Source organism: Lichtheimia ornata (assembly GCF_029851405.1).
Source record: "Lichtheimia ornata isolate CBS 291.66 chromosome Unknown scaffold00005, whole genome shotgun sequence".
NCBI lineage: Eukaryota > Fungi > Mucoromycota > Mucoromycetes > Mucorales > Lichtheimiaceae > Lichtheimia > Lichtheimia ornata.
Genome location: NW_026695325.1, coordinates 558,091 through 584,720, shown reverse-complemented (window position 1 = coordinate 584,720; position 26,630 = coordinate 558,091). Strand labels below are relative to the sequence as shown.

Genomic DNA, 26,630 nt, shown 5'->3' with positions numbered 1-26,630 from the left:
TTCAGTAAACAATCATATCCACATTCTTAAACTGGTTCATTTTATTGGCCACTAGTGTTTTTGACTGATGAAAAAGCCTACACAGCCGCAAACAACGGATAACGTAACGTTGATGGAAACTAACGAACGCCGTAGCCATCGTCATCAACATCATTTTGTGATCATCTCAATCTTTAGTAGCTGTCTTTTATCCCCACTATCAAATGGATCTAACGCTCTTGACTGTAAATGCCGCTATTGGTTCCAGTACAAGGAACAGCCACAGGTATTATTCCATCGTCCCCATCCATCCCTGTGTTCTCATTTCCAATGACTTATGACATTTCAAGCCATGCCTCATGTTAAAAATAACAAGTTCTATACATAGCAAAAACCACATGATTCCTTGCATCATCGATCTTGAAAGTGACAAGTACACATCTTAAACTCTTTTACGCTTACACTTTTGTGGTTTGCATGCTGTATATTTGCTGATGGGGCTTTAATGTCTCAAACACAAACAAGCAAAGCGGTGGGTGATATTTGGATGGATGCTAAGCAAATCGTGCTAAATGAGGATCGGGGGTTGATGGGATCGACACGTATTCTCGGTTCATATTCGGAGTGTGTTCCTTGACATGGCAGGTGTACACAATATCTCATGGTTGGCTGATGAAACGTGGGGCGGATATCGCAGGGATTGACGCATGTTTAGCACTTGTTTCTGGGGAAGCAAGATAAGGATGGATGATCTCATTCTCCAAAAAGTCGTCGCTAATCTCCATCTGTAGGGTCGATCCAAGAACAATCATTGTTACTGCCAAGAAACTCACACAGGGACATTCACCCACACTACTCCACTTACATGTTGGCCTGGACTCACTAAAAATCGAAGTCGAGCCCCTAATCTTTGTAGGCCAAGCCAATCTTCACGAAACATGTCTTGCTTATCCAATGGTATCAAATCTTCGTTCTCATCATATGCCCAGAACCACTAACGTTGCGTGTTAGTTGTGATCATTCCATAATACGAAAAGTAGAAAAAATCCTCTTTCTTACTGCTGTCTCGGATGGTTTCACCATAGAGTCATCAGCAAAGCGCACCATAATGAAATAGTCCAATTGGCTCAGATTGTCGCGATAAGTCTCATTTTTGACCCCCAATTCATTGTTGATATCAGGTAAAAAGACATTATGATCCAAATAGCCTATAAAATTGTTCATTGGATAATGTTATTACATTCCCGTTCCGCATTGTTTGAGTGTCTCCTCCCCTCCAATCACATCATTTAACAAACCTTGCAAATTCCTGGGATCCTTGTAATATTGAGCCTGTACGACTCGATGTTGCACATAATCAGTATACACCCCAAAGCGAACGGCTGAACGCATAAGACGGCATGTTAAATCCACTGGGTTCATGCAATTCGGGATATCCTATGCAGATGCAATCATTCAATAGGGCTCCTACACAGATAATAAAGGTCCAGATCTTACTTACAGCAACACCTACATAACGTCGCCAAGCCAAGAGGTCAGCTTCATCAAATCACCCACCCCTGATTATCCCTCCTCCCTAATAAAATCCGATGCTTACCGCCATGCGGTGATCCAAAGGTGATTAATCGGTGCACTGCTGGTCGATTGCAACGCTGAACATAAGCCCTAGATGGTGATAAGGTGAAAAATGGCTGTTTAGTAATGGCTTGTCTTCGTGCTTTCAATCCATGTAAACCAACACACTCCTCCTTACCTAAGAAACAGCCCTCCCTTGAAAAAGACGCATGAAAAGCGTTGAGTGTCTAGACCATCCACTATGATTTCCCCTTGCCTTTACTACTCCTTACTTGCGAAAATCCAATAGCATTGAAACCATCGGCTAATTCAGGTATTCCTGCAAGCTGCTCGCAGACTTGTTCCACCTAGTTGCTATAGTCAGATCCTTATCCTCCCTCTTTTTTCTTTCTCTCTCTCTTTCTTGATACATACTTGATCGTTCACTCGACCGAAAAAACCAGCTTCATGATCATCTTGACGAGTCTCGCCCACTTGCACGCTGTGTACGAATACTCCTGGTAAGACCTTTTGAATAAGCTCCGTAACCCTGCCCATGGATTGTGGGTTGCAGCAGTCATCGCCCATGCCATGCCAAAGGACCACTGTATATGGAGTTCAATCGTCAACGGAATACGTAATGAGTACCATGTAGACCACCATTGTAGTTACTGTATACCTGGCTTGTAATAAACAGGCTCTAAATGACAATATGGAATTGAGCATGTTGTCGATGTGTTCTTGAAGGGCTTACCTGCAGAGACGACGGCTAAAGGGAGGATAAGGGGTATCAAGGAGAGCAAGGCAAGCGGTAGTATCATCCGAGAAAAGAGCGTGTGTGTGGGGTGCTTGGATGAGAAGGATGGAAAGAAATGTTTCGCGTCACATGACAACGCCGTCCAGTTTCATGCATGTGCAACGTGGTAAATGTTTCATGCATATTGCCCATTGTTGACGTTTGAGATATTTACGTTCACAGAAGCTTGCAGCTTCGTGACATCTTATATATAAAACCATATCAACGTTGTTCTCATGCTTTAACAAAAGTGCTGAGAAGTATGCTGTTGACGAAGGATAAAAGGTAATGGATGCAAGTAGTAGAACACAGCTTTATTCTCTACGATAGGGGAAGGATCCTTCTATCTCGAAACGCTAGTAAGCTTGATGCCATCCATCATATCAACTTCAGCTTTTGGGTGGTGGTAGTGGTAGTAGACTATGTCACTAAGACCACATTTTGAAGACGCATCTCAAGAAGAGGAAGCTACGAACATCAAAGGGAATGTGTGTATGTGACTCATCGAACAACATGATGACGATCATAATGGAAGCATGATAACAATGAACACTATTAATCAACACAATGACCATTACATTTGATTCACAAGGTTGCATGACCGATATAGGCGCATGATGGTGCATATATTAAAAGCAAAAAAGAATATGCCAGAAGCAAAAAGAAGAAACATGGGAAGGTGGTGGTGTGTGTGTGGGGGGGGGAGAGGAAAATTTAGATACAATTCATCTTGATGATTAGAAAGGAGTAAGATGTATAGAGAGGGTGATTGTTGTTGGTTTCTTCACAGGGAATGCGTGTGAGGATGGTAAGGGCGATGGCTACTCCCCGTTACAGCACCAGCAGTAGTAGTAGGAGCACGAGAAGGATAAGGAGAATAACGAGAGTTGCTGGGGGTAATGGTAGCTCGATATTGTGATCGTGGTATCATTCCAGGAATCGGTCGGTTGACAGCTTCAATGACAGCTTGTGTATTGACGGGGCAAGACTTGTGTTCGAGCAGCATCGTCTTGAGATCAATGAGCTGTTCACGTAAGGCTGTGGTTTGCATTTGAAGTTGCTCATTGTCCGTGGTCAAGAATTCTACTCTTGCTTGCAAATCCTGCATCCATTGCTTTTTGCGTTGACGACATTTATACGCAGCTATACAAGCAACTTTGTCAATAAATGGGATCTTTTGTCCACAAAGCAAAAAGGCATCATTACCTAGTCGGTTTCTCTCCAAAAAGCTTTTACGTTTTTCATCCTCGTTGTCAGTGTTGGTGGACTGTGCACGGCGTTTGGATGTGGGTCTTTGTTGAATGAATCCTGCGTCTGGGGCTGAATCAGCTCGTTTCACAAATGACCATGCAGCAGCCGAGGGTGTTGTTGTTGTGGGAGGAGGAGGAGCCTTATCAACACCATTCGATGGAGATGATGATGATGGTGGAGGTGATGATGATGATGATGTATCCTCCGTTGGATAGGAGACGATGTTGCCTAGTCCACTTGTCGTCGGTGATGAATCGTGTGCACGGTTCACTGATGGATCAGATTTGGCAAGGCTGCTCGATTTCTGGGGTGTTGCTATAATAAAATAAGATGAATCAGTAACCTTAGTTTTCCCCCCTTTTTCTTTCCCCAGCTGATGGATTATGAACGATGACGAATCAACTCCCATATTCCCTTCTTCTTCTTTCTTACCTGAGTGCTGAGACAAAGGAGACGATGAGGAGGAAATGGTAGATGATGATGACGAGGAGGAAGAGGAGGAGGAGGAGGAAGAACTCAAGAAGGAACTACCTGATGTCGTCCCTTTTATCGGCGTTGGGGGTGGTCTTTTGTCATCAGCAGGTCCTGTTAGCATCGAGGGAGAAAGTGGACCAGTACGTAGCGAATCCCAAATCAATTCATCTTTTCGAAAGCTGAGACCACGGGTTGGGCTATCAATTGATGCAAGAGGTGGTAACACAGGACGCAATGTGTCTTTGCTGGTAACGCGAGATGATGATGAAAAGCTCTGCTCAAAAGGATTGGGTTCTTCTTCAAGCTTTGTTGTTTGTGGAAGTGATGCATAAGTAGGCGGCAAGGAGTCAGCAGTGCCCACTGCCGATGTTGACGGATCGTGGTTGCGTGATGGATCGAGTGGTGGAGGTGGACATTCTATATTAAAAACTCTAAGTGTTCCTGGCATTCATACTCATTGGCACCCCCTCCCTCCTTTTGTTCATCGAAACGCCATTACAAGTGCACCCCTAATAACCCCTTCTATATACCTGATGCTGTCGAATGGGTAGACTGAGTAGTAACAGGTGTTGTCAGCATGCTTTGAAAGTCGTGCGTAGGCGTGTACTTTGAGTGGGAGTTGCTTGTCGGGAGTAAGGTTGAGGTCATAGCAGTAGAATCGATATTGTTGTTGGTGGATGTTGCAACGAGCATAAAATGTTGCTTGGTAACGACTTAAGGAAACGGGAAAGAGGACCTGAATAGCCGATGAAATGTGAAGGATTGTAATAAGCAAAAGAGAAAAATAGAAAAGAGAGAGAGAGATATGAGAGAGAGAGAGAGAGAGAGAAAGGATATTAACGTTGAACAAGAGACTCTTATGAAGTAATAATAGGCAGCTTTGAAAACTATGCACCACGCATAAGCTAATTGACTCCGAAACTTTATTGAGAAGCACCTTTTATATGTTATGTGCCGTTTCCGATGACTACCAGAGTCTGTGCTTATTCCCGAGATCCACATGTACTTGATAGTAGAATGCTTCTCCTACTCTTGTTCCTCACTTTTTATTATTACAAGATGATTCCTATATGATCCCTCCCCCTTGTCTGCCGCTTGTTGTGACAACTATCCTTGTTACAGCCGGTTTGCTATGTCGTCATCTTGCTTTGCGTTCCTCTCATTCTTGTAATATTGGTACTACCAAAATTTACTACCATGCCCGGTTCATCTCTTGCAAGGGTCACGTGATGATACAAGGTCAAAGATGCTGGGAACAATGATGTGCATGTCACACACACGTGTAGGTGTATTGGGGGGTGTTGACAAGATGCCTCCTTTTGTCTGAGAATCGGATACAATCAATCATCATTTCTTTTACACACGGTATTCGTGGCCAGCGTGGCAACCGTTGTCAACTACTACACAATTCTCAGCTATTCAATGTTCGATCAGTTCAGTGAAAGCGACCATGGCAACAACTACTCCCCTTTGAATGTTACCGATTGGCGAGATCAACACAACGACACTGCCGACAACCCCATTGCAGCTTGGCATTCACTTGGAGATTCCACAGCGCCCATCAAACCCGGAGGAATAGGACTAGGGAACTTGCATAGAAAGGGCGCCAACTATAAGCCTATTACGGATGAGGCTATACTACAGCAACGGCTGAGGCAGCAACAACCGTCAACCAAGAATGGGCAACAACCAAAGCCAAAAAAGGTTCCTACTACAGAGCGACCTGAAGTATTTGCAAATCGTCAAGCAGCAGGAGGATGGGGATCAGGAAAGCTTTTATCGGTTCCATTTTGGGAGCAACCATCATCATCGTCATCATCTTCATTGTTGGATGAACAACAAACACCTTCAGCAACACCCTCCTCCACCACATCTACAACAACACTTACCCCTATTACATCATCCATTTTACCCACAGAGCAACCTCTTCTTCATTTCAATATCAAACTTGCCGAAGGCATCACCATATCGTTCATCATTCGGAAGGGCGATGACATAGAAACAGCTACAGACAACTTCATATCCGATCATCGTTTACATGTATCACCAGAAGCCAGAAAGGGGATCGTGCGTACCGTTGCCATGGTCTACGAAGCAAAACTCAATTCAATCCAGAATACAACATAGTAAAAAGTGTGGGTAAAAGGGAAATAAAACGCCATTCTTGCATAACCATTATCCATATGGGTTAGGCTCCGATTCTACCTTTATATTTTCGCGTACTACCGAGGCGCGTTGGTTTTTTCTTCTTCCTTTTTCCTTTCCATCCTCTTCTTTATACTCGGTAAGCTGACCATCTTTTACTTTTATTATAATGGCATACCCAGCTATATACCCGTGCTCTGATACTATCATGGCGTCACTCTACAGACCCACCCAACAACTCGCTTCCATTCAAGCAATCCAAGACATGTTCGTATACAAGAGGGGTAGGTCCATACATACATACAACCTATTCACAATGCTTGTATGCTAACCTTTCATGCCTATAGATAATCGTCGTGAACGTGTCGCATTTGACAAGGTAATTTCTGGGAGGTTACATGCACACGCGTGTCGTGTTTTCGTGTTTAAACGCGTAAAAAAATTGACGCGTCGCATTGGTGTCTCCGACGTAGATTACCGCCAGAATCAACAAGCTTTGTTATGGCCTTGATATGAACTATGTCGATCCTGTTGCCGTTACCCAAAAGGTATTTATCACCTTTCACCACCTTTATAGCATAGAGTGTATACACATGCTCATGTGCTATGTTATAGGTTATCTCTGGTGTATACCAAGGGGTCACAACGGTTGAACTTGATAATCTGGCCGCTGAGACAGCTGCGTACATGACAACCCGCCATCCCGATTATGCCATTCTTGCTGCTCGTATTGCCATTTCCAATCTACACAAGGAAACCAAAAAGGTCTTTTCCCAAGTAGTGGATGATTTGCACAGCTATGTCAACCCCAAGACCAACAAGCATTCACCCATGATTTCGGACGCAACACACGCTATCATCATGAATCACGCTGATCGACTCAATTCTGCCATCATCTATGATCGTGATTTTGGATACAACTTTTTCGGTTTCAAGACATTGGAGCGTTCTTATTTGCTCAAAATCAATGGCAAGATTGCTGAGCGCCCACAACACATGTTGATGCGTGTTGCTGTTGGTATCCATGGTGAAGACATTGACGCTGCTATTGAAACATACAACCTCATGTCCGAGCGTTACTTTACCCATGCCAGCCCCACTCTTTTCAATGCCGGCACACCTCGCCCACAATTATCATCTTGCTTCTTGTTGACGATGAAGGAAGATTCCATTGAAGGCATTTATGAGACACTCAAGATTTGCTCTCAAATTTCAAAGACGGCAGGTGGTATTGGCCTCAACATCCACAACATTCGTGCATCGGGTTCATACATTGCTGGCACCAACGGCTATTCTAATGGCATTGTGCCCATGTTACGTGTGTACAACAACACCGCTCGTTATGTGGATCAAGGTGGTAACAAGCGACCTGGTGCATTTGCCATCTATCTTGAACCATGGCACCCTGATGTCTTTGACTTTTTGGATTTACGCAAGAATCATGGCAAGGAAGAAAATCGTGCACGTGATTTGTTTTACGCCTTGTGGATCCCAGATTTGTTCATGCAACGTGTCGAGGAAAATGGTGATTGGAGTTTGTTTTGTCCAAGCGAAGCTCCTGGTTTGCATGAAGTTTGGGGCAAAGAATTCGAGGAATTATACCACCGATATGAGCGAGAAGGTCGTGCACGTAAAGTTGTCAAGGCACAAAAGCTGTGGTATGCCATCTTGGAGGCTCAAACAGAAACGGGTGGTCCATTCATGCTATACAAGGACTCTTGCAATCGCAAATCCAATCAACAAAATTTGGGTACTATCAAATGCAGCAATCTATGCACTGAAATCGTTGAATACTCAAGCCCTGACGAGGTGGCTGTGTGCAATCTTGCAAGCATTGCTTTGCCTTCGTTTGTTGTCAATCGTGAATATTACGACTTTAAAAAGTTGCATGATGTAAGTTGCTATGGTACCTGGATCGTTGACAATGCAAAGTAACCTTTTTTATTCTCGTCTCCAGGTAACCAAGGTTGTTACCAAGAACCTCAACAAGATCATTGATATCAATTATTACCCTGTGGTGGAAGCTGAGCGTTCCAATCGTCGTCATCGTCCTATTGGTCTTGGTGTTCAGGGTCTGGCGGATGCTTTCATGTTGATGCGTTATCCATTCGATTCACCAGAAGCTAAAAAGCTCAATACGCAAATCTTTGAAACGATCTATCATGCTGCATTGGAAGCGTCATGCGAACTTGCTGCTGTGGATGGCACCTACGAGACGTATAGTGGATCGCCTGCTTCCAAAGGTCAACTTCAATATGATTTGTGGGGAGTTACTCCATCAAGTCTTTGGGATTGGGCTGAGCTGAAGGAAAAGATTGCAAAGAATGGCCTTCGTAATTCGCTTTTGGTGGCACCTATGCCTACAGCCTCTACTTCACAAATCCTTGGCTTCAACGAATGCTTCGAACCTTATACATCCAACTTGTACACTCGACGTGTGATCGCAGGTGAATTCCAAATCGTAAATCCATGGCTTTTGAAGGATCTTGTGGAGATGGGTCTTTGGAACGATGACGTTAAAAACATGATCATGTCGGACAATGGCTCGATTCAGCGTATACCCAATATCCCAGCAGAGCTCAAGAATCTCTACAAGACTGTATGGGAACTTTCTCAACGTACCATCATTGATATGGCAGCCGATCGTGGTGCTTACATTGATCAGAGTCAAAGTTTGAACATCTTTATTGGCGAGCCCAACTTTGGAAAGTTAACCAGCATGCACTTTTACGGATGGAAGAAGGGTCTCAAAACGGGCATGTACTATCTCCGCACACGTCCAGCTGTGGATGCCATCAAGTTTACGGTTGACCAGTTATCACTTCGAGAGTATCGCCAAAAGAAGGAGTCTCAAGAGGATAACGAGGCTGCTATGATGTGCTCACTTGAGAATAAGGATGCCTGCGTCAGCTGCAGCGGCTAATTTATCTTATACATCCACCTATTTCCCCACCACCACCACTTTTCAACAACCCGTTTATCAATCACTGTATTCTCTTTCTCCCCCACCTTCCATATCTTGCATTCTCTTAAAAACATCTGATATCTACATTCTAACGAGGATATAACATTGATACATATAATTTTGAATCTTTGGTTTAATACGCACTTTACCAATGTCATTTATCAACATGTGGTGTACTCAATAAGCTTGCTAAATCAATCGTGTTTTGACTCGATGGTCTCATTTATCTACATACGTGATGGGGTGATGCTAGCTATGTCAAGAGAATCCCAACAATGTAATCCTCATCCCAATTTAGAGAGAACATGATGTCATAATGGTGTAGAGTGGATTAATGATTTAGAAGCACCAAGTCAATGTCTACATGTGCCTTTTTATTTACGATAGTAAGCTGCTCGAGAAGGGGAAGGTGTAATGCATTACATTTATCCGTTTCAAAGTGTTTACATGTGTACTCAAAATGAGAGAGCGTATCGAAGTCTATCCTGACCAATGCATAGTTACAACTTGTTTCGCATGATGACCAAATCAAGGCACTGGTGGGTGCCTGTGTGTGGATATTGTGTGTATGTGTGACCGGCGGCCATTGGTGTCACCCGCCGTGATTGCATTTTCCTGCCAGCTCTTTCGCCTCTCTCTCTCTCTCTCTCTCTTTTCTTGATCTTTTGCAGTCGTTATCCCACAACCACTGTTGAAATGGGAAAGAACAGCAATACCCCAGAAGAGTTCTCAACAATAGACCTTGATAACAATGACACCGTAAATGATATCGACATGGCACAGGAGTTCTCGAGTGTGCGGCTGTCAGAGGATAACGATATTGCCGACAACACCAATGACCAAGTCCATTCCTCTGGTGCTATTTCACACGACGCCATCTCGCATCATCCAAACGAATTATCAATGTCGAGTGCCAACGATCGCACCGCTAGCATGACAGCAGACCATTTGCTTGATGAGTTATCAGATGCAACAACGACACAGCACAGGAGTGCACCGGGTACATTTCCGTTAGAGATATCGCGTTCAACATCCAGCAAAACATCCAACGCGTCTATTGGCAATGGGGCACCATCATCACCGGCTGTTCCAGAAAAAGAATGGAGTGGTACTGACAACAGCCGAATGACTTATCAATACGACCAATTCTTTGAAGAAGTATCATTGGATTTGCCTAGAGATACTCAACAGCCCTTTGCTGCTACTCCTGCCAACACAACCGCTTCCATGACAACCACAAGTCCGACAGCATCCAAATTGCTGAAATTCATGCCACGACGCCCTACTGCAGATCAAAAACCTCCCAACTTGTCTATCACTACAGCTGATGTCTCCGGTCCTTTTTATTCTATTTCCGATGTCCTTAGTGATAGCCCCAACACCAATGCCACAGCAGCAGCAGCAGCCGCGGCAGCAGCAGTAGCAGCAACTTCATCATCGTCTACCAACAACAAGGATGATCCAGCATCACAGCAACGAGGAGCTCGTCGCAATGTATATGAAAGGGATGTTATCGTCACTTCAGGAGGATCATCAGCGAGAGCCATAAAACGACGTTCTAGGCAAGTGAATGAGCGAGCTTAATTTCGTTCACATAGTGACTAAGTAAGCTATCAATATAGTTTGAATCCATTCTCACGAAAAACTACACAGCAAAAGCCATCCCCATTGGAGACCGTGGTATCCAAAACAAGGCCAAGGTAATGGATGGATAATGGATTCGGGATAATGTGAATGGCACTAAGCTAATTTTCATGTTCAATAGGATGCTCCCTCCAAAGAATCCAAATGAAGAAAAGAAGCATCTTCAACAACATCAGGCAATGATGAAGAAGGCACGCAAATTAGGTATGTGGATAATACAATTGAGGAGATAGGATGATCCTAAGCGTTTCGTTACACATTCACAGAGGCCAAGAAGGAGAAGGAAGTGACTCGTCGTAAAGAGGAAAAGGACAAGATGATGGCCCAAGCAATTCATGTATGGGAAAGTGACATCATCACCAATTGGAGTTCAAGGTAAAAGGGAATCTGGTACTCGCTTTAAGGATATTGATCTAATAGCATTGGTTAGGATAAACGACGCCAAAACTCGTGAATTATGGTTACAAGGTGTACCTCCTCGGTGTCGTAAGCGGGTTTGGATCCTTGCTATTGGTAATGATCTTAAGATTGCAAAAGGTGGGTTAATGCATTGCAGAGAGAACCATGGATGTAGTTTTTAATGTATTGTTGTAGACATGTTTACAAACTATACAAAGCGACTACCACATCCAGCAAATGGTACGGAGAAATCGGCAACGAATGAGTTGATGACACAACGCCAAGAGGGGGAATGGCCGTCTGAAGCACCCAATGACAACAATGCAGTCCCTGATGAGTTATATAATATCCGACGAGTGAGGAGAACGAGCAGCTTGAATGTTCTTCACGAGGAGCCTTCAGAAAAGATCGATTATCCTGAAAGTATTCATGAGCAATCTGGGAGGACTTCAATGCAGCATTCTTCAGATGATTTATCTCGAGAAGAAAATGATCATCCTCGTTCCAATCGTGCCAGCAGAAGCGCCGTAGAGCTACATGATCAACATGCCATTACTTCTGATGATGGAGAAGATGTGCGGATCAGCGATGATATCGATGACAGTGATACGGACAACAGGACCAGTAGCGAATACTCAGCTGATGTCCCTTTGGATAATACCGGCATTAGTGCGTACTTGGTTCAAGCAATCGATGAAGATATTGTTCGCACATTACCAAGCCTTTGTGTGTTTCAGGTACATGGATAACCGGTACATGAGTCATTTTACAAAGTCTCATACCTTTTTATGATCATCTAGCCTGATGGACCATTGTTCAACTCCCTTCGAAAGATACTCAATGCTTATGTACGAAGCCAAGATGAGCCATCTTATGTATGTATTTGACACCTTTTTTGTTCACGTTGCTTTGACATTGCTAACGAGTAGCTTCTAGTCACGAGGCACATCTTTCCTTGCAGGCATGCTATTGTTGAATATGAACAGCCAAGAGACATTTATTGCTTTATGCAACCTGATACACAAGAGTGATGTCCTTTCTGCTCTATACAACTCTGATGAGCAACGTGTACGTGGATACTTCAAGATCTTCAACATTGTTTTTGCCGAGAACCTGCCAAAGCTTTATCTCCATTTCAAGAACTTGTCCCTGACACCTGAGCACTATTTGCCAGATTGGTTCATGACTATCTTTTCGTCGATTCTTCCACTTGATCTTTCCTCAAGGCTATGGGACATTTTCCTTTTGGAAGGCGACATTATATTATTCAAGACTGGTCTTGCCGTACTCAAATATCTGGAACCGCTTCTTTGGGGTGGTAGTTTTGGCGAGACTGTAAAGACATTGAATATGGGATTTATCGGCGAAGAGCGTGGCCAAGAAGTTAAAGCCGCTGTGGCTGTCACAGGACACATTATGGAAGGTGAACACGATGCATTTTTCAACGAGGTGCTTGGAAGAAACGGCCTTCGACTGGATAGGTTCAAGTTTAAGGAATTGGTGGCCGCACATGTGTTGACACGGTGATACTACTACTAGAATACCCTCTCTTTCTCTCTCTCTCTCATTAGACCCTCGTATATTTACCCTTATCGATCCATTACCACCTAAAGCAATTTTCATCCATTCTCATCATCCTCAATTGTGTCTTTTTTTGCATGATGCTTTGCATTCATGGTCACAAATGATTAATAGCAGCATTATACTACACGTTTGGAGCTTTTAGAGTGCCTCTATTTACATCATAATGAACCATTCCCGCAATACAAAGAAGCACCTTTATTCGAGTATTGGTAATGACATGAAACAATTTACATAAAGGGAACCATGGCACTGAATGAGACTTGTAAGACAATCCATTTCCGCATATGACAGCTCTTGCATTTAAGCATTTGCCAAGGCTAAATTTAGTGCTCATACCACCCACCTTTTCTCTCGCAGCTTCTCTCCTTCTTCAACATGCGGCGTTGGATATCGATCCCATTCGCCATTCTACTCTTTATAATCAGCTTCGGTGCAGCATTAGACAAGCGTAACTACCATTCAACCGGCTATCGTAAAGCAACCATATACCCCCGAGACCAGCAAGTGGCTGCTCGTTATGCACATTCTCTCCAACGACATCAAGGTCAGCCTACAGTCTTGAACAATGAACGACCCGACGGCCTTATTCCCACCGACATGGTCCTCATTTCTTCGCTCGACGGCTCGATTCGTGCGGTGGATCGCTTCAAGGGCATTGTATATTGGACACTTCCTGGCCGAGCGTCTGGTGGAACTTTGATCAAATCCACTGTGCAGATACCAGCTACAGCTAAAAAGATCACTCCCGGCAGCTCGTTAGGTGCACTTGTAGGCAGTGATGGCATGGTGGATGATCACAACAACAGCGACAACAACAACAATGAGGACCATCGTCAAGAGCAGCATTGGCTTGAGCAAGAGAAGCATGACCTTTATTACATTGTGGAACCCCATAATGGTGGTGGACTCTACTTGTACGGTTCTGGCAAACCATTAGAGGTAATAGCCTAATTAGGTGAATTGGGATGATGTTGTTAGTGTTGACTCACTTGCTTTTCTTTTCTTTCTCTTAGAAACTACCATTTACTATCCGCGACATTGTTCACGAATCACCGTTAAGGACAAGAAATGGCACAACATACATTGGAAGCAAGACTACGCTTATGCTCGGCATTGATCCTCGTTCGGGCGAAATCCTGCAGAGATTAGATCTTGACCAAGAGCAGGATGCAATCTATATGGCAACTCAGAAGAAATTACCACCACATACTATTTATTTGGGGTTGGATGGTAAGATGCTAATGATCAATGTCAATAAGCATACTAATTCATGTTTTAGAATACAACGTTGCTATATTTGACAATGAACGTCAGCGTCGATGGGATCTCCAATACAGCGAATATGTACCGAATAAGCTGGATTTCGATGTGCCTGCCAATAGAATTGTATCCGATGTCTACATTGCTCCTGGTGCAGATGGTGCTGTCACTGCTATTGATGCTACAACAGGTACACATTATCACATCGCCCTTATATGAATAGAATTTACACTAACCTTGTAACAAAATCAGGTACCGAGCTGTGGATTCGAGACTTGCCAAAGCCAGTGAGCGTTTTCGATGTGTATCGGCGCCATGATTACACGCTTGCTCTTTGCAAGCAAATCCCACCGATGACTTTGAGACAAGGAATTATTGGAAGGATGCTGGAAGCGATGCGTCAGGAACAACATGGCACACCTACAGCATACGTTGGAGTACACGAGGGAAATCTTTATGCACTTTCGACTGAGAATTATCCATTGGCACAACTTTGGCCAAAAGCACCCGTGTATCGTGGTTTGCCGGGACGCGATCCACTTTTGCTTGAGGCAGGCGATACGGCGGGCGATGACAACGACAACGATGATGATGAAGATGCCTATTGGTCTCAAAATCCCAATGGAATGTGTTCTCCTGGTTCTAAGGATTATCCTGTTTGTGCTGTGGGTAATCATCCAGTGCTCTTACCTCCTTCAGCAAAGCAAAAAGATGAATCAACTCGGCATGTCGCATTGTTACCTCCAGCAGAGACACCTCGATCTTCGATGCCGTATTACAAGGATGAGATTGGTGGCTTCTTTGTGGATGGGGCTGGTAAATTCTGGAAGACTTATCTACTCATCCTGGCAACGATCGCATACATTTATCGTGCTCGACTCTATCAGCTTTATATCATTTACGTGCCATGGTTGATCCAACGCGCAAAGAGACGATATAAGATCTTTTTGAGAAAACGAGCCAAAAAGGCGGCAGCCTTAGCAGCAGCAACAACAGCAAAATCGGCACCAGAAGCAGCATTAGTAGATGAATCACCAATTTCCAGGAATGAGACAATCAATCAGAATACCACCAAGTCGCAAGAGATACCCGACACGAGAGAGTTAATATCATCAACCGAGAAAGCATCATCCAAAGACACTTCACCTTCATCACCCAAGTCATTACAACCACAAAAGTCATCATCGTTATCATCATCATCACCTTTGCGAGGAGCTCCACTTAAGGTCACCAAAACGATCATTCAGCAAGACACAGAGAAGCAACCCGAATCACGTGTACTCAAGTTATCCAACTCAGTGCTTGGTAAGTACCAATTTATGATGAGGAGTGTAAAAAAACTAACATGGATCACGTTGCTAGGATACGGTAGCCATGGCACTGTTGTTTATAAGGGAGAATTTGATGGAAGACAAGTTGCAGTCAAACGTCTCTTGATCGATTTTTATGATATTGCTTTTCACGAGGTCAAGCTTTTGCAAGAGAGCGATGATCATCCAAATGTCGTTCGTTATTTCTACAAGGTATGGTAGGATTGATGACATTACTTTTCAAGATGCTAATGTCATTTATAGGAAGAAACGGATCGGTTCCTCTATATCGCATTGGAGCTTTGCTATGGATCACTGCATGAATACATGGAGCGTACTTTGTCGGTACCTGATATGCGGATGATTGACCAAATGGACCCAGGCGACATTTTATACCAAATCATCAGTGGTGTGCAGCATTTACATTCGTTGAAGATTGTTCATCGTGATATCAAGCCCCAAAACATCTTGCTGGCACCTTCCAAGCGGAGCCAAAGCCAAATCATGCGTGTATTGATCTCCGATTTTGGATTATGCAAGAAGCTCGAAGGTGAACAAAGCAGCTTTCATTATACAGCCATATCTCCGGCTGGTACGGCAGGTTGGCGAGCACCTGAACTTCTCGCTGGTGTATTAGCAGAGGCTTCTGATAGTAATACAAGCAATGGCACACAGTTGGCTCATGGCGACCACAACAACAACAACAACAGCTTACTATCACCGACCAAAGCAACACGGGCGATTGATATCTTTTCAGCTGGATGCGTCTTTTATTACGTCTTGTCAGGTGGTGATCATCCTTTTGGTGATCGTTTTTCGCGAGAAAACAACATCCTCAAAGCCAATCACTCTTTGGATAAATTACAAGATATGGGCGAGGATGGCGTGGAAGCTATGGATTTGATTGAGCGGATGATATCGCATGATCCCAAATCTCGGTATGTTACCATGTTTAGTATAAGGTGCAGCAAACTAATTTTCAATATTGTAGGCCCAATGCCGATACCGTTTTAAAGCATCCCTTCTTTTGGTCACCAGCAAAACGATTGGCATTCTTGCAAGATGCATCGGATCGATTTGAAGTGGAGCGTCGTGATCCACCATCAGCCATATTACAGCGCTTGGAGGGGAATACACATGAAGTGATTGGATACGATTGGAACCGACGTCTGGATCGTGTGGTCATCAATGACTTGCGCAAGTTTCGAAAATATGATGGTCGTCGTGTACGGGATCTTTTACGCGTATTGCGCAATAAGGTAGGCTGTAATCATTTGCTTTGCCATACCACTCTTTTGCTCATAATGCATGGATATGAATAGAAACACCATTGGTCGGATCTCGATGAACCGGTGAAGCAAGTATTGGGAGAGCCTCCAAACGATTACCTTTATTACTTTACAGCCCGCTTCCCTCGACTATTCCTGCATACCTATTACGTGATCGCTGAAAACCGACAACTAAGAAATGAAGGTTCATTACGACAATACTTTTACTAGTCCTCATCCTGTAAATAAATCTCGCATCGATCTTTCTAAACATGTACTCCTTCTCTTCTTCCCTTATCCCTTTGTAATTGGGAGACAAAGAAATCAACAACAACGGTGTCAGGGGTGGCAAAAGAACATCGGGTATAAAGAAAAATGGTCTCCTGAATTTGAGTATATACAATGACACCGCCCTTCTTACCATCACCAACATAAAGGGTATCTGTGAAAGAGCGTTTATTGGTAATTAGTAGGTATGCTGATCACATGAGCGATCAAGATATGCGTGTATTAGGAGGGATGGTTGTGTGTGTGTATTGGTACTGGAATGTGCTACGAACACAATTCAACGAGGCGTGTAGGAATAGGCTGCATGAAAAATTGTGGACCAGGGAGACCAAGCTTGGTGTTGATACGCAAGGTTGCTCGAGCATGTCGATCATATTCAGATGGACTGTGTGTGAGTTGTACGGTATCGACGCCACTGAATCGTACTGATTTCCTCGGTTTTTTAGTGCTAGAAGAGTATAAATCAAGAACGTAACGACGAGTGGATGAAGCAACAAGGTAAAATGCTTGAAGAAACATTTTTGTGTTATCGCGTGGATGAGCTATTCATTCATTTCCTTTATATACACAATGACAGCTGAAGCAGGTGGTGATGGTGGTGCTGATGTGATCAAAAGAGCACCCTGACTTCTTGGCAAAATAGCTCATTGTTAGCTCCTTGTCATCCTTTTGTGTGTATAGGTCAGCTTTCAACCCCTCCTCAGCATACAATAAGACATGTGCTCATACATCAAAGCATGTCGCGCATCATCAATAATAATTATTTGTGGTTTTTGGTCGTGATGTATTATAATCTATTACAGAGGAGTGTGCTGTGGTGTGTGTGTGTGTGTGTGTGTGCGAGTGTGTGTGTGTGATGATGATGATTACTTTTAACCTAGGTAGATTTGTGACTCATTGCGATGAAAGGACCAGAGCATTTGGTTGGGGGAGGGAGAGTTCGAAAGGAGGAACGATTGCTGACTTCAAGAACGGCTTCATCGGGTACGGCTTCAAGGAATTCTTGCCTTATGGTCGGTGGCATTTGCAGGAGAACATCCGATTTGAGAACAGAGCCATAATTTCGGAACATAAAGTCGAGAGCCAACATCTTGAGACCCGTCTCCTCGGCCATGATAGCTTTTTCAAAGATTAATCCACAGCTTTCAACGGTCATGTGATGCCTGAAAAGCCTTTCGCAGCATATCTTTTTCAGTCTGTTGAGTAGATACATGTTGGCTACGACCAATACTTCGCATACGACATGCCAAGGTTCGTTCTCATCAAGTCGATCGCTGTAGAGGTATTTGAGGAATGCAAGGACAATCTCGTAGGGTTCTGGGATTTCCATCCTCCTTCGTTGAGCTTCGATCATGCCACTCTTGTATATGTTCCTAAAGTGCGGCCAGCGCGTGATAAGAATGACTTGATGTACATGGAGCTCTTGGCCGTTCGACGGCACAATAACGAAATCAGATAATTCAGGGTTGTTGAGTAGCTGAGCAAATTCATGCGAGAAATGGGGTGGTGGTATGTCGTAGAGTCCAAGTGATTCGGCGTTGATTACAAGTGCATCTCTAATAGAAAAAAAAGTGTCAATTCAGGGGCAATGTTTTGATCGCCACTAGTACAGCAGCAGCAGCAGCAGGAGATATATATACCTAAAATGATCATAGCCTTGTGGACGGAAAGGATCCGTGTTTCCAAGGAAAAAGAGGTTGTTGACAACGACTTGAGAAGCTTCCTCTTGTCCTATGCCGGCAGGCGGAATATTTTCACTGATCACCGTAAAGTAGTTCCAACCTCCCACATCGAAATTGGCGTTGCATTCCTGTCGTTGCCATTCCAAAGTGTCCAAATCCAGCATCCATAATCCGTACACCGATTCAGGGCTTGCTTGAGGATGGTGTTGTACGCCATGTGCCAAATAACGTCCGAATACAAGCAGCTTTCCACACACAGCTTCACAAAAGTGTTGACTCTTCAAGAGCACCATGTGAGAACTTGCACTTGATTGGAATCCACTGAGAACGAGGTGGGGTGTATAAGGTGGAGCATTGACATTGATGACAAAGAGATCGGAGACTGTGTTACCATGCTCATCCTTGCCAGCGTAAATGTACATTTTGTGGCCTATCAGAGTAGCTGAATGATTGTAGCGTGGTGGCACTCCATTGTATTTCGTCCATGTAAATGTCTTTAGATCGAGGACACTCAACTCATCCAATACGTAAGTGCCTGTGTGTGTTTTTGTATATGATCTCGTGAACAAACAAGCACCAAAATAAATCATAATGAATGCTCAACTTACAATCTGAATTCTTTGCAAAACCTCCGTACACAAATAACTTGTTGTCAAAGACGGCAGCACTATGAAGATATCGTGCCGGGATACTGCCGGTAACCTCGGGTTGAAACCATGTCAATTTGTCCAAATCGAATATGTGCACATCATTGCAGTATTCTGCATCTTCGTTACATCCGCCTGTTGTTGTTGTAGTATTATTATTAGTTTAGCCATCATCATCACCATCATCTCTCGCCTTTCTTTATATTTACCAAATACAATGATACAATTGTTCCACAATGTTGCCGTATGTCCGTAACGTTTGCAAGGTGGTACGCCTTTCACAGTCTACATGTCGATCAAAAATGAATGTTGGCTCCACAGCATAATGAATGAAAGGAGGAGGGGGGAGGTTTTGATTGTGATAGGTGTCACGAGAGCAGCATGGTGATTGACAAGGAGACAAGAAAGAATACCATACCTGTATGGTATCCCATCTCATGTCGCATAGGTTAAGAACGTGTAGATCATTGGTGACAGTACCACCTCCACCATACACAAAGAGACGATGGCCGACTTTAACAAAAGATGGTCTCCAGAGACCAACGAGGTTGTTGCCAGTGGTACGGATCGGCTGACCAGGCTTCAAGAGCGGCATTGAATAAAAGCTGAGTGTGTAAGTGAGATCTTTATTGGTCGCGTCTTATCGAAGCGGCGTTCGGAATACGTTGCCGGTTGTGAAGTGAGTAGGTAGAGAGGGAAAAAGAGAAAAAGAAGAGGGAAAGAAAGAAAGACACGGCTAGGGGCATTGGAGACCCACCCAACTACTATCCATGAAAATTTCCGCACTCCTTTTCGCACAAATACTTGCAGAGTGCCACAAAGCATCACCATCCACAAAATCATAACAAAACGAGGCACATATATACACACAACATACATCATCATCACTCATACACACGCGTATACGTATACATAAATGCAATTTACATTCACACATACATGCACACTTTTATGTATATCCACCCCATTGCCATAAATTTAATCACTTCCTTATTGCTCCGATCCTTGCCCAATCCAGGAATTTTGTTAAAGCTGCAGTGGGCGCTGCAATGCAGGGAGCATCCCTGCGCATCACACCTCATGTCAACTGCCCGATTTTTATACAGATTAAACAAAAAAAAAGAATCACTTTGACAATTCGCTAATCTTTCTAACGTTTGCTTGTCTTGAATTTCATTAATGGTGCAAGGATATCCAAAGGCCCTGCCTTCTTCAAAAAGTCGTGTTCCAATAGCTCAGCAGCTGTTGCTCTCGATCGTACATCCACGCACAAGCATACGGCAAGGAAGCTCTTCAATTCGCGTGATAGCTTTTCAGGGTTCTTTAGAGTGGGAGTGCCATTGGTAGCGATGAGATACAAGGCCTTGAGAGGTTCTTCATCCAAATAGGGAGGTTCGTTCTCAATCATTTCGATCGCCATGATACCCAGTGACCAAATGTCAACCTTGGCTCCATACTCCTTTTGTTTCACGACCTCAGGTGCCATCTATCATTTTTTTCTTGTTTTAATATCACCTCCTTGTGATGATGAATCGATAACCCATATACCCTCCAGCTTGACTTACCCAATAGGGTGTACCAACCATCGTAGCACGCTTGCTCTTTGATTCAGTCAACTTGGCACAGAAACCGAAATCACTGATCTTGACTTTGCCTTGGAAATTGAGGAGGATGTTGTCCGATTTGATATCTCTGTGAATGATGTTTTGCGAATGAAGATGATGCAAACCAGCTGATGTCTGTTGTGTCATATAAGCAATCCTGCATATGCATAACATACACACACACACACACACACACACACTCATTCTCCCCCACTTTTTCCTTGGCTATCCTCCTTCCCCTTTTAACCCCCCGATGAATCCGATGACTTTACCTCCAAACACACAGTGGCGATTTGTTGCTCCGTCATCGTGTTGTTGTCGATCACATCTGTCAGGGCACCACCTTCCATGTATTCCATGATCACCCACAGATCCTTAACGCCCACAAGATACGAATCCAAAAAGTTGACAATGTTGGGGTGTTGAGATTCCTTCATCACAAGGATTTCATTGACAATCAATTCCTTGCGAGGCTGGTTGGCAAGATCCATTTGCTTGATAGCGACCTTGGTATTGGTGGCATGCGATAAAGCAACGTATACAGATCCAGAAGCACTAAAACAAGTTGTGTTGTAAGGATCCAAGTCAACAATCAAGGTCTCCTTATGGAGAGACAAAAAATCATCATCACTTACCCCTGACCAACACGCTTGAGCTTTTTGTAAGAAGAATTGGGATCACCACGGCTGACGACAGAACGCAACTTCTCCATGATTTGTGCCTCGCTCATTGTGCTGATACGTTGCTCAACCTTCTTTTTGGGTGTAGAAACTTGTTGTGCAGCTTTCTCACGTTCTCGTTCACGAATCTCACGCTCACGTTCACGCTCACGCTCACGCTCTCTTTCACGTTCCTTCTCGCGCTCACGTTCTCGTTGCAATTGTCGTTCACGCTCCTTTTCGCGTTCTCGTCGTTGTCTTTCACGTTCACGACGTTCACGTTCCTCACGTTCAGCATCAGGATTTCTTCTTGGTTGAGAAGTGCCATAAGATTTGGATGGTTCTGGTCGAGGGCTTGTAGGCTTGATACGTGGTGAGACTGATGGATCTCGCGGGGAATGAGGATATAAACCCTTTTTTCGGGGATAAAGTGTAAAAGTCAGTGTACCACACATCACCACGTGTAGTTGGCGTACTTACAGGTGATGGCGGAGCACGATCGTCACGAGACACAGGTGCCAACTTGGATGGAGGTGCTTGATGATGTTGCTTGGTTCGATCCTATTACAAAGGCGATGAGCCAATGATTGTATGTTTATGTGTAGTGTATTTCACTTACGTTGTTGCGAATATTAAGCTCATCCATCATCTCATTCACATCCACATCAGGTAAACCTCCTGCCATCGGTGGTGGTGGTGGTGGACGAGGTGGTGGAACACGACCAGCAGCAGAGGCAGCAGACTTTTTGGATTCTTGTAATAAAGCAGCCCATCGATCATCACTTCTACGCTCGACGGCACCTTGAAGATGAGAGGAACCATATTCTTCTGCTTCACGCTTGGTTTGTTCAGTGTAAAACTCCAATACATCCAACACAGCTTGAGGATTCTTGGCTGCATCTTCTGCTGTAATGGCTGATCCCTTGAGCAGTTTAGTCCATTGATCTGGCATACCCTAAAAAAGGAATAAGGAGAGATGTATAGAGTATTAGTAAATTCTATCCTGATGACGACGACGATGACTTTACCGTAAAGGCACCAGTATGTGGATCAAAGCCAACATGCATCTGATGGACAAAGTTTGTCGGACCTGAGACGCCTAGCGGAGATCTCTAATAGTAACAGAGCATGAGGAATAAGGGTTTATATTACAATATTCACCTTCCCCTATAACTTACGTTGTAAATCTCATCCATCCATGAATAAAGCTCATCATCGTTCTTGCATGCAATGTAATATGTCTTGTCCTTGACGGCAATCTCGAAACAATAAGGCTTGAGCTCTGTCCGTGTCACCGAATTGATCTCTTTCAGGAAGATTAACGCTACACACTGCCCGGATTGCTATAATAAAAAAAGTCAGGGACCGTATCATTAGCCAACCCATTACGTCCCCAATTCTCTTCCAAGCATGTATATACCTCGTTTCGATGGAAGGTCAATGCTTGGTCTCGAAGAACACAAAAGCGTTTGGACCAAATCCAAGCCCGTAGACCTTCTTCCTTGACAGATAGGTAGCCGTCCTTGATGATTTCGGTCATGGCTGGTTCAGGGCAATGGTATAGAGGGTAAAATGAAGAGCCACAATATCCGAGATGTTGCAAAGATTGTGAGTGCGTCGCTCTTTGTCAAGATGTGTTGCTAATGACAGCTGGGTATCGTGTTGGTTGATGAAGAGCGAGTGAAGAAAGGAGACCAGGTCCACCAAAAGGAGGCACACAGCTCAATTAACAGCAAAGTGGGTTGAGATTCCGCTGTATAACACATACACGCACACACAGTCGCTCACGCCCACACGCCCACACACATACACTCACGTACGCAAATAGATGAAGCGCATGTCAAGTACCTTAATGAACCATTCGCGTGCGTTGCATCATCGGTGACACACACACATATATGCATATCGTGCTAATGTCATTTATACAACTGATTCGCCTTTCATTATAATAGGATGGTTACACATCATTCACTTTGGCACCGCTTATTCTCCTCCTCAACATCTGATTTACGTTCGCTATTCATCGTATGACTTGGAATGTCGCATTCAATTGTAGTAATAAATAAATGAACGCTCACGTGATGTACTTTACCTAGATCCAAGAGGTTTGATATTCACCCTGCATGAAGCATTGTTGCAAAGGCATCATCGTCAATGGGGGAGGGGTCGAGAAACGCCATGGAGACAGGTATCCATCATCATTCAACATTGTTGCATTGGTACAAGAATGACATTATAACCTTTCAGGTATCACCACGTTGCACCGGAAATCTCAAATTGTACAAAAGAATGTGCTGCACGCTGCACATGTCACAATACGGGCCTGTGTACGTATCACAATCTTCAATCCACACTGCGAAGACTTCTCAATCATCTTGTAATGGTAGTGGTAGTATAATAGTATACATGTATTGTATTCAAATGGTAGCATAAATACTGCTGTTGTTGTTTCAAGCATCAAGGAAAGCAATATAAAATCCATAGTATTGGATACCTTTGGCATGCCTCTTCTATTACGTATCAAAAGATACAACCATGTACGTAGACAAGGGGATTCTTCCAATGCATGTTAAACGGGTATCCATAGAATAGCATGGGATGATGATGGATCCATTGGTTCGCATGAAAGGCATAGTGTCGTGGTGATTGGTGTTTTGTGTTGGTGGTGGTGCAAAGCCAACTTTTAGTGGGTACGTGTGTGATGGCACAGCTGCAAGAGCACATTGCGGAGTGACCCTTTTAGGTTGCCGAGTACAACCCCTTTTCCCTAGCAACAACAACAGCCCTTCTCTTTCTTCCCTTTCCTTCCCCAAATGAGTGACGATTCTGCTTTACCATTCAACGTACCAGGTTGGGTGTCGTATCTCTTATCCTTCACTGGTCTGGCAGGGTTGACAGGTGCCGCCTTACTCTACCTGTACCAATGCGAGATCATCTACCCCAGTTCATTTCCCGAAGGATCGAGGACGCAGGTAACCTCATGGTTGCTATGGGATACGGTGGTTGCTATTTACTCACATTTTTGGTTGTGATTAGGTGGCAAAACCTTCGGATTATGGGATGCAATATACCGAACAAGTTCTTACCACCAAGGATAATATCAAACTGCACACCTACACTATGGTACTTGAAAATGAAGACGAAGCTCGTGCAGCAAACACGATCCTTTACTTTCATGTAAGCTGTCAATGATGTATAGTCTCTTGTTGTGTATGTATGCTAATGGATCAAAATCATAGGCTAATGCAGGCAACATGGTATGCGCCTACTGGATTTGGATATACACTTTGATAGCTTACTTTTGTTACACAGGGCCATCGTCTTCCTATTGCAAGAATCTTCCATCAAAAAATGAAGTGCAATGTCGTTATGCTGTCTTATCGAGGGTAAGTCATAGGATGGTTTATGCAATGTATACGTTTTATTCATACAGATACACGCGTTTAGTTATGGTCAAAGTGAAGGCAAACCAAATGAGAAGGGTATTAGAATCGATGCTCAGGTAATATGGGTGGATAGCAAGTTTTACATGGATGCATAACAAGTTATTTCGATGCATACAGACACTCTTGGAATACGTGCAATCGCATCCTGTACTCAAGGACACTCGTCTCGTTGCTTATGGACAATCCATTGGTGGTGCGGTAGCCATTGACATTGTATCACATAACGAGGAAGCATTTTCTGGTCTTATTATCGAAAACACATTTTTGAGCTTGGTAGGTATCCATCCTGGAAGGAAATGGGGGAAAAGGATGGGGTGAACATATAAGAGATTAACATGCATTTTGCATACGTAGCCAAAACTTGTACCCCATGTCATGCCTATTCTACGCTATGTGACCTTCCTCTGCCACCAGCAATGGCCATCTGAAGTCAACATTCAACGAATCGCCAATGTGCCTATTTTATTCCTTTCAGGAAGCAAGGATGAATTGATACCCCCAACGCATATGCGTAAATTGTTCGAATTGTGTGACACACGTGGCGCGAAGGAATACGTCGAATTGGCAAACGGCATGCATAATGATACTTGTATCCAACCTGGCTATTATCCAGCCATTGAAGAATTCCTCAAGAAGAAGGTCTCAAGGGAAGAGCATGTCGAGGAAAAGAAGAAGCATGAAGAGGAAGAGGAAGAAGAGGAAATCAAGCGTATGTCGGTAGAGACTTGTCAACTCACTAGAGAAGAAATTGCTGAAAAGTCGACCGAGAACTTCCTCGTAGAAGAGATTGAATTGGAAGAGTAACACTGCATTTCATAATAAAGAGAAATCCATCCACCCCATTTATTTATTCATTCATTCATTCATGTATTTCAACATCGCTACCCGTTGCTTTGATTCACGACGAGCCTTCCTTGCTAATTGTTTCCCTGATGGTTGTTGTGGCAACTCCTTTTTAAAGTTCTGTTCAATGTCCCGTGATAAATGTGTCACTCGCTTTGGTTCATGTTTATGGCCAATGCCGGATCGATCCTTTTTGAGCACCGTGGCAACAGGATGGCGTCGGCCTTCACCCAATGCTCCCAATCCTTCTTCGTATTGCCATCCTTGCGTTTGCATCATGCGAAAGCCCACATTGCTTTGGTTCAAAGTAAGGAAATCCACCGATCGCATATACTCGGCACTCACCATATGTGCAACGGTTTGGATATGCTCCTTCATAGTAGACTCGGGTATTTGTTTGTTGCATTCTGCACAAAAGGTAGTTGATGATGATGATGATGATGCATTGCTGTCTTCTGCAATAGGTATGCTGGTAGTAGCTGGTTCACTACTTGGTGACGATGTCGACGAAACTATGGATCGGTACAGATTGGCAATGTCATCGCCACTTGATGTTGAAGGAGGTGGTAGTGAAAGTGATCGTGTATTGTCGCTACTTGGAACAAAGGCAACAGGTCGTGATAACCCGGTTCTTAATGGAGGCACTGTAGGTGAGGAGGACGGAGGCGTTGATGTGGATCGCTCCATGTTTGTGATAGAGAAAAGAGTACAAGATCATGCATGAAGATGTCTCCGCTGACATTTGATGTCGCAGCAGCGGCAGCAGCAGCAGAATAGATTACATTAGACGTCTTAACACAAATAAAGGTTGATCATTACAAAGGAGGCAATG

General features: G+C 43.8%; 11 protein-coding genes across 11 annotated transcripts; 5 read left to right on the top strand and 6 right to left on the bottom strand.

The window, feature by feature from the left end:
• Positions 1-638: 638 nt before the first annotated feature.
• O0I10_001995 (uncharacterized protein) lies at positions 639-2,354 on the bottom strand (the record flags this gene model as incomplete). Its single annotated transcript, XM_058482084.1, has 11 exons — positions 639-764; positions 845-973; positions 1,039-1,187; positions 1,278-1,416; positions 1,481-1,488; positions 1,577-1,644; positions 1,733-1,749; positions 1,827-1,901; positions 1,969-2,138; positions 2,213-2,233; positions 2,288-2,354. The coding sequence occupies 11 exons, from the start codon at positions 2,352-2,354 to the stop codon at positions 639-641; spliced, it is 969 nt and encodes a 322-aa protein (XP_058347215.1).
• Positions 2,355-3,113: 759 nt separating this feature from the next.
• Positions 3,114-4,747, bottom strand: O0I10_001994 (uncharacterized protein; the record flags this gene model as incomplete). The annotated part of the gene is made up of 4 exons (XM_058482083.1): positions 3,114-3,472; positions 3,536-3,895; positions 4,013-4,471; positions 4,585-4,747. 4 exons carry the CDS (start codon positions 4,745-4,747, stop codon positions 3,114-3,116), a joined length of 1,341 nt encoding a protein of 446 aa, XP_058347214.1.
• Positions 4,748-5,476: 729 nt separating this feature from the next.
• Positions 5,477-6,181, top strand: O0I10_001993 (uncharacterized protein; the record flags this gene model as incomplete). Its single annotated transcript, XM_058482082.1, has 1 exon — positions 5,477-6,181. One exon carries the CDS (start codon positions 5,477-5,479, stop codon positions 6,179-6,181), a length of 705 nt encoding a protein of 234 aa, XP_058347213.1.
• A 226-nt stretch (positions 6,182-6,407) lies between these two features.
• Positions 6,408-9,122, top strand: O0I10_001992 (ribonucleoside-diphosphate reductase large subunit; the record flags this gene model as incomplete). Its single annotated transcript, XM_058482081.1, has 5 exons — positions 6,408-6,483; positions 6,547-6,578; positions 6,673-6,747; positions 6,815-8,092; positions 8,157-9,122. 5 exons carry the CDS (start codon positions 6,408-6,410, stop codon positions 9,120-9,122), a joined length of 2,427 nt encoding a protein of 808 aa, XP_058347212.1.
• Positions 9,123-9,860: 738 nt separating this feature from the next.
• O0I10_001991 (uncharacterized protein) lies at positions 9,861-12,734 on the top strand (the record flags this gene model as incomplete). Its single annotated transcript, XM_058482080.1, has 8 exons — positions 9,861-10,726; positions 10,787-10,864; positions 10,930-11,012; positions 11,075-11,183; positions 11,239-11,345; positions 11,403-11,944; positions 12,008-12,082; positions 12,144-12,734. 8 exons carry the CDS (start codon positions 9,861-9,863, stop codon positions 12,732-12,734), a joined length of 2,451 nt encoding a protein of 816 aa, XP_058347211.1.
• Positions 12,735-13,166: 432 nt separating this feature from the next.
• O0I10_001990 (uncharacterized protein) lies at positions 13,167-16,860 on the top strand (the record flags this gene model as incomplete). The annotated part of the gene is made up of 8 exons (XM_058482079.1): positions 13,167-13,730; positions 13,805-14,021; positions 14,071-14,241; positions 14,304-15,356; positions 15,414-15,574; positions 15,626-16,299; positions 16,353-16,620; positions 16,684-16,860. The coding sequence occupies 8 exons, from the start codon at positions 13,167-13,169 to the stop codon at positions 16,858-16,860; spliced, it is 3,285 nt and encodes a 1,094-aa protein (XP_058347210.1).
• Positions 16,861-17,181: 321 nt separating this feature from the next.
• Positions 17,182-17,436, bottom strand: O0I10_001989 (uncharacterized protein; the record flags this gene model as incomplete). Its single annotated transcript, XM_058482078.1, has 1 exon — positions 17,182-17,436. The coding sequence occupies one exon, from the start codon at positions 17,434-17,436 to the stop codon at positions 17,182-17,184; it is 255 nt and encodes an 84-aa protein (XP_058347209.1).
• Positions 17,437-17,794: 358 nt separating this feature from the next.
• On the bottom strand, positions 17,795-19,841 carry O0I10_001988 (uncharacterized protein; the record flags this gene model as incomplete). The annotated part of the gene is made up of 5 exons (XM_058482077.1): positions 17,795-18,473; positions 18,558-19,134; positions 19,208-19,381; positions 19,456-19,531; positions 19,665-19,841. The coding sequence occupies 5 exons, from the start codon at positions 19,839-19,841 to the stop codon at positions 17,795-17,797; spliced, it is 1,683 nt and encodes a 560-aa protein (XP_058347208.1).
• Positions 19,842-20,396: 555 nt separating this feature from the next.
• On the bottom strand, positions 20,397-23,049 carry O0I10_001987 (uncharacterized protein; the record flags this gene model as incomplete). Its single annotated transcript, XM_058482076.1, has 9 exons — positions 20,397-20,732; positions 20,812-20,985; positions 21,123-21,405; positions 21,486-21,922; positions 21,990-22,070; positions 22,129-22,464; positions 22,538-22,621; positions 22,688-22,852; positions 22,930-23,049. The coding sequence occupies 9 exons, from the start codon at positions 23,047-23,049 to the stop codon at positions 20,397-20,399; spliced, it is 2,016 nt and encodes a 671-aa protein (XP_058347207.1).
• Positions 23,050-24,322: 1,273 nt separating this feature from the next.
• O0I10_001986 (uncharacterized protein) lies at positions 24,323-25,759 on the top strand (the record flags this gene model as incomplete). The annotated part of the gene is made up of 7 exons (XM_058482075.1): positions 24,323-24,481; positions 24,546-24,686; positions 24,749-24,766; positions 24,822-24,895; positions 24,957-25,011; positions 25,073-25,228; positions 25,310-25,759. The coding sequence occupies 7 exons, from the start codon at positions 24,323-24,325 to the stop codon at positions 25,757-25,759; spliced, it is 1,053 nt and encodes a 350-aa protein (XP_058347206.1).
• A 51-nt stretch (positions 25,760-25,810) lies between these two features.
• O0I10_001985 (uncharacterized protein) lies at positions 25,811-26,485 on the bottom strand (the record flags this gene model as incomplete). Its single annotated transcript, XM_058482074.1, has 1 exon — positions 25,811-26,485. The coding sequence occupies one exon, from the start codon at positions 26,483-26,485 to the stop codon at positions 25,811-25,813; it is 675 nt and encodes a 224-aa protein (XP_058347205.1).
• Positions 26,486-26,630: the final 145 nt, after the last annotated feature.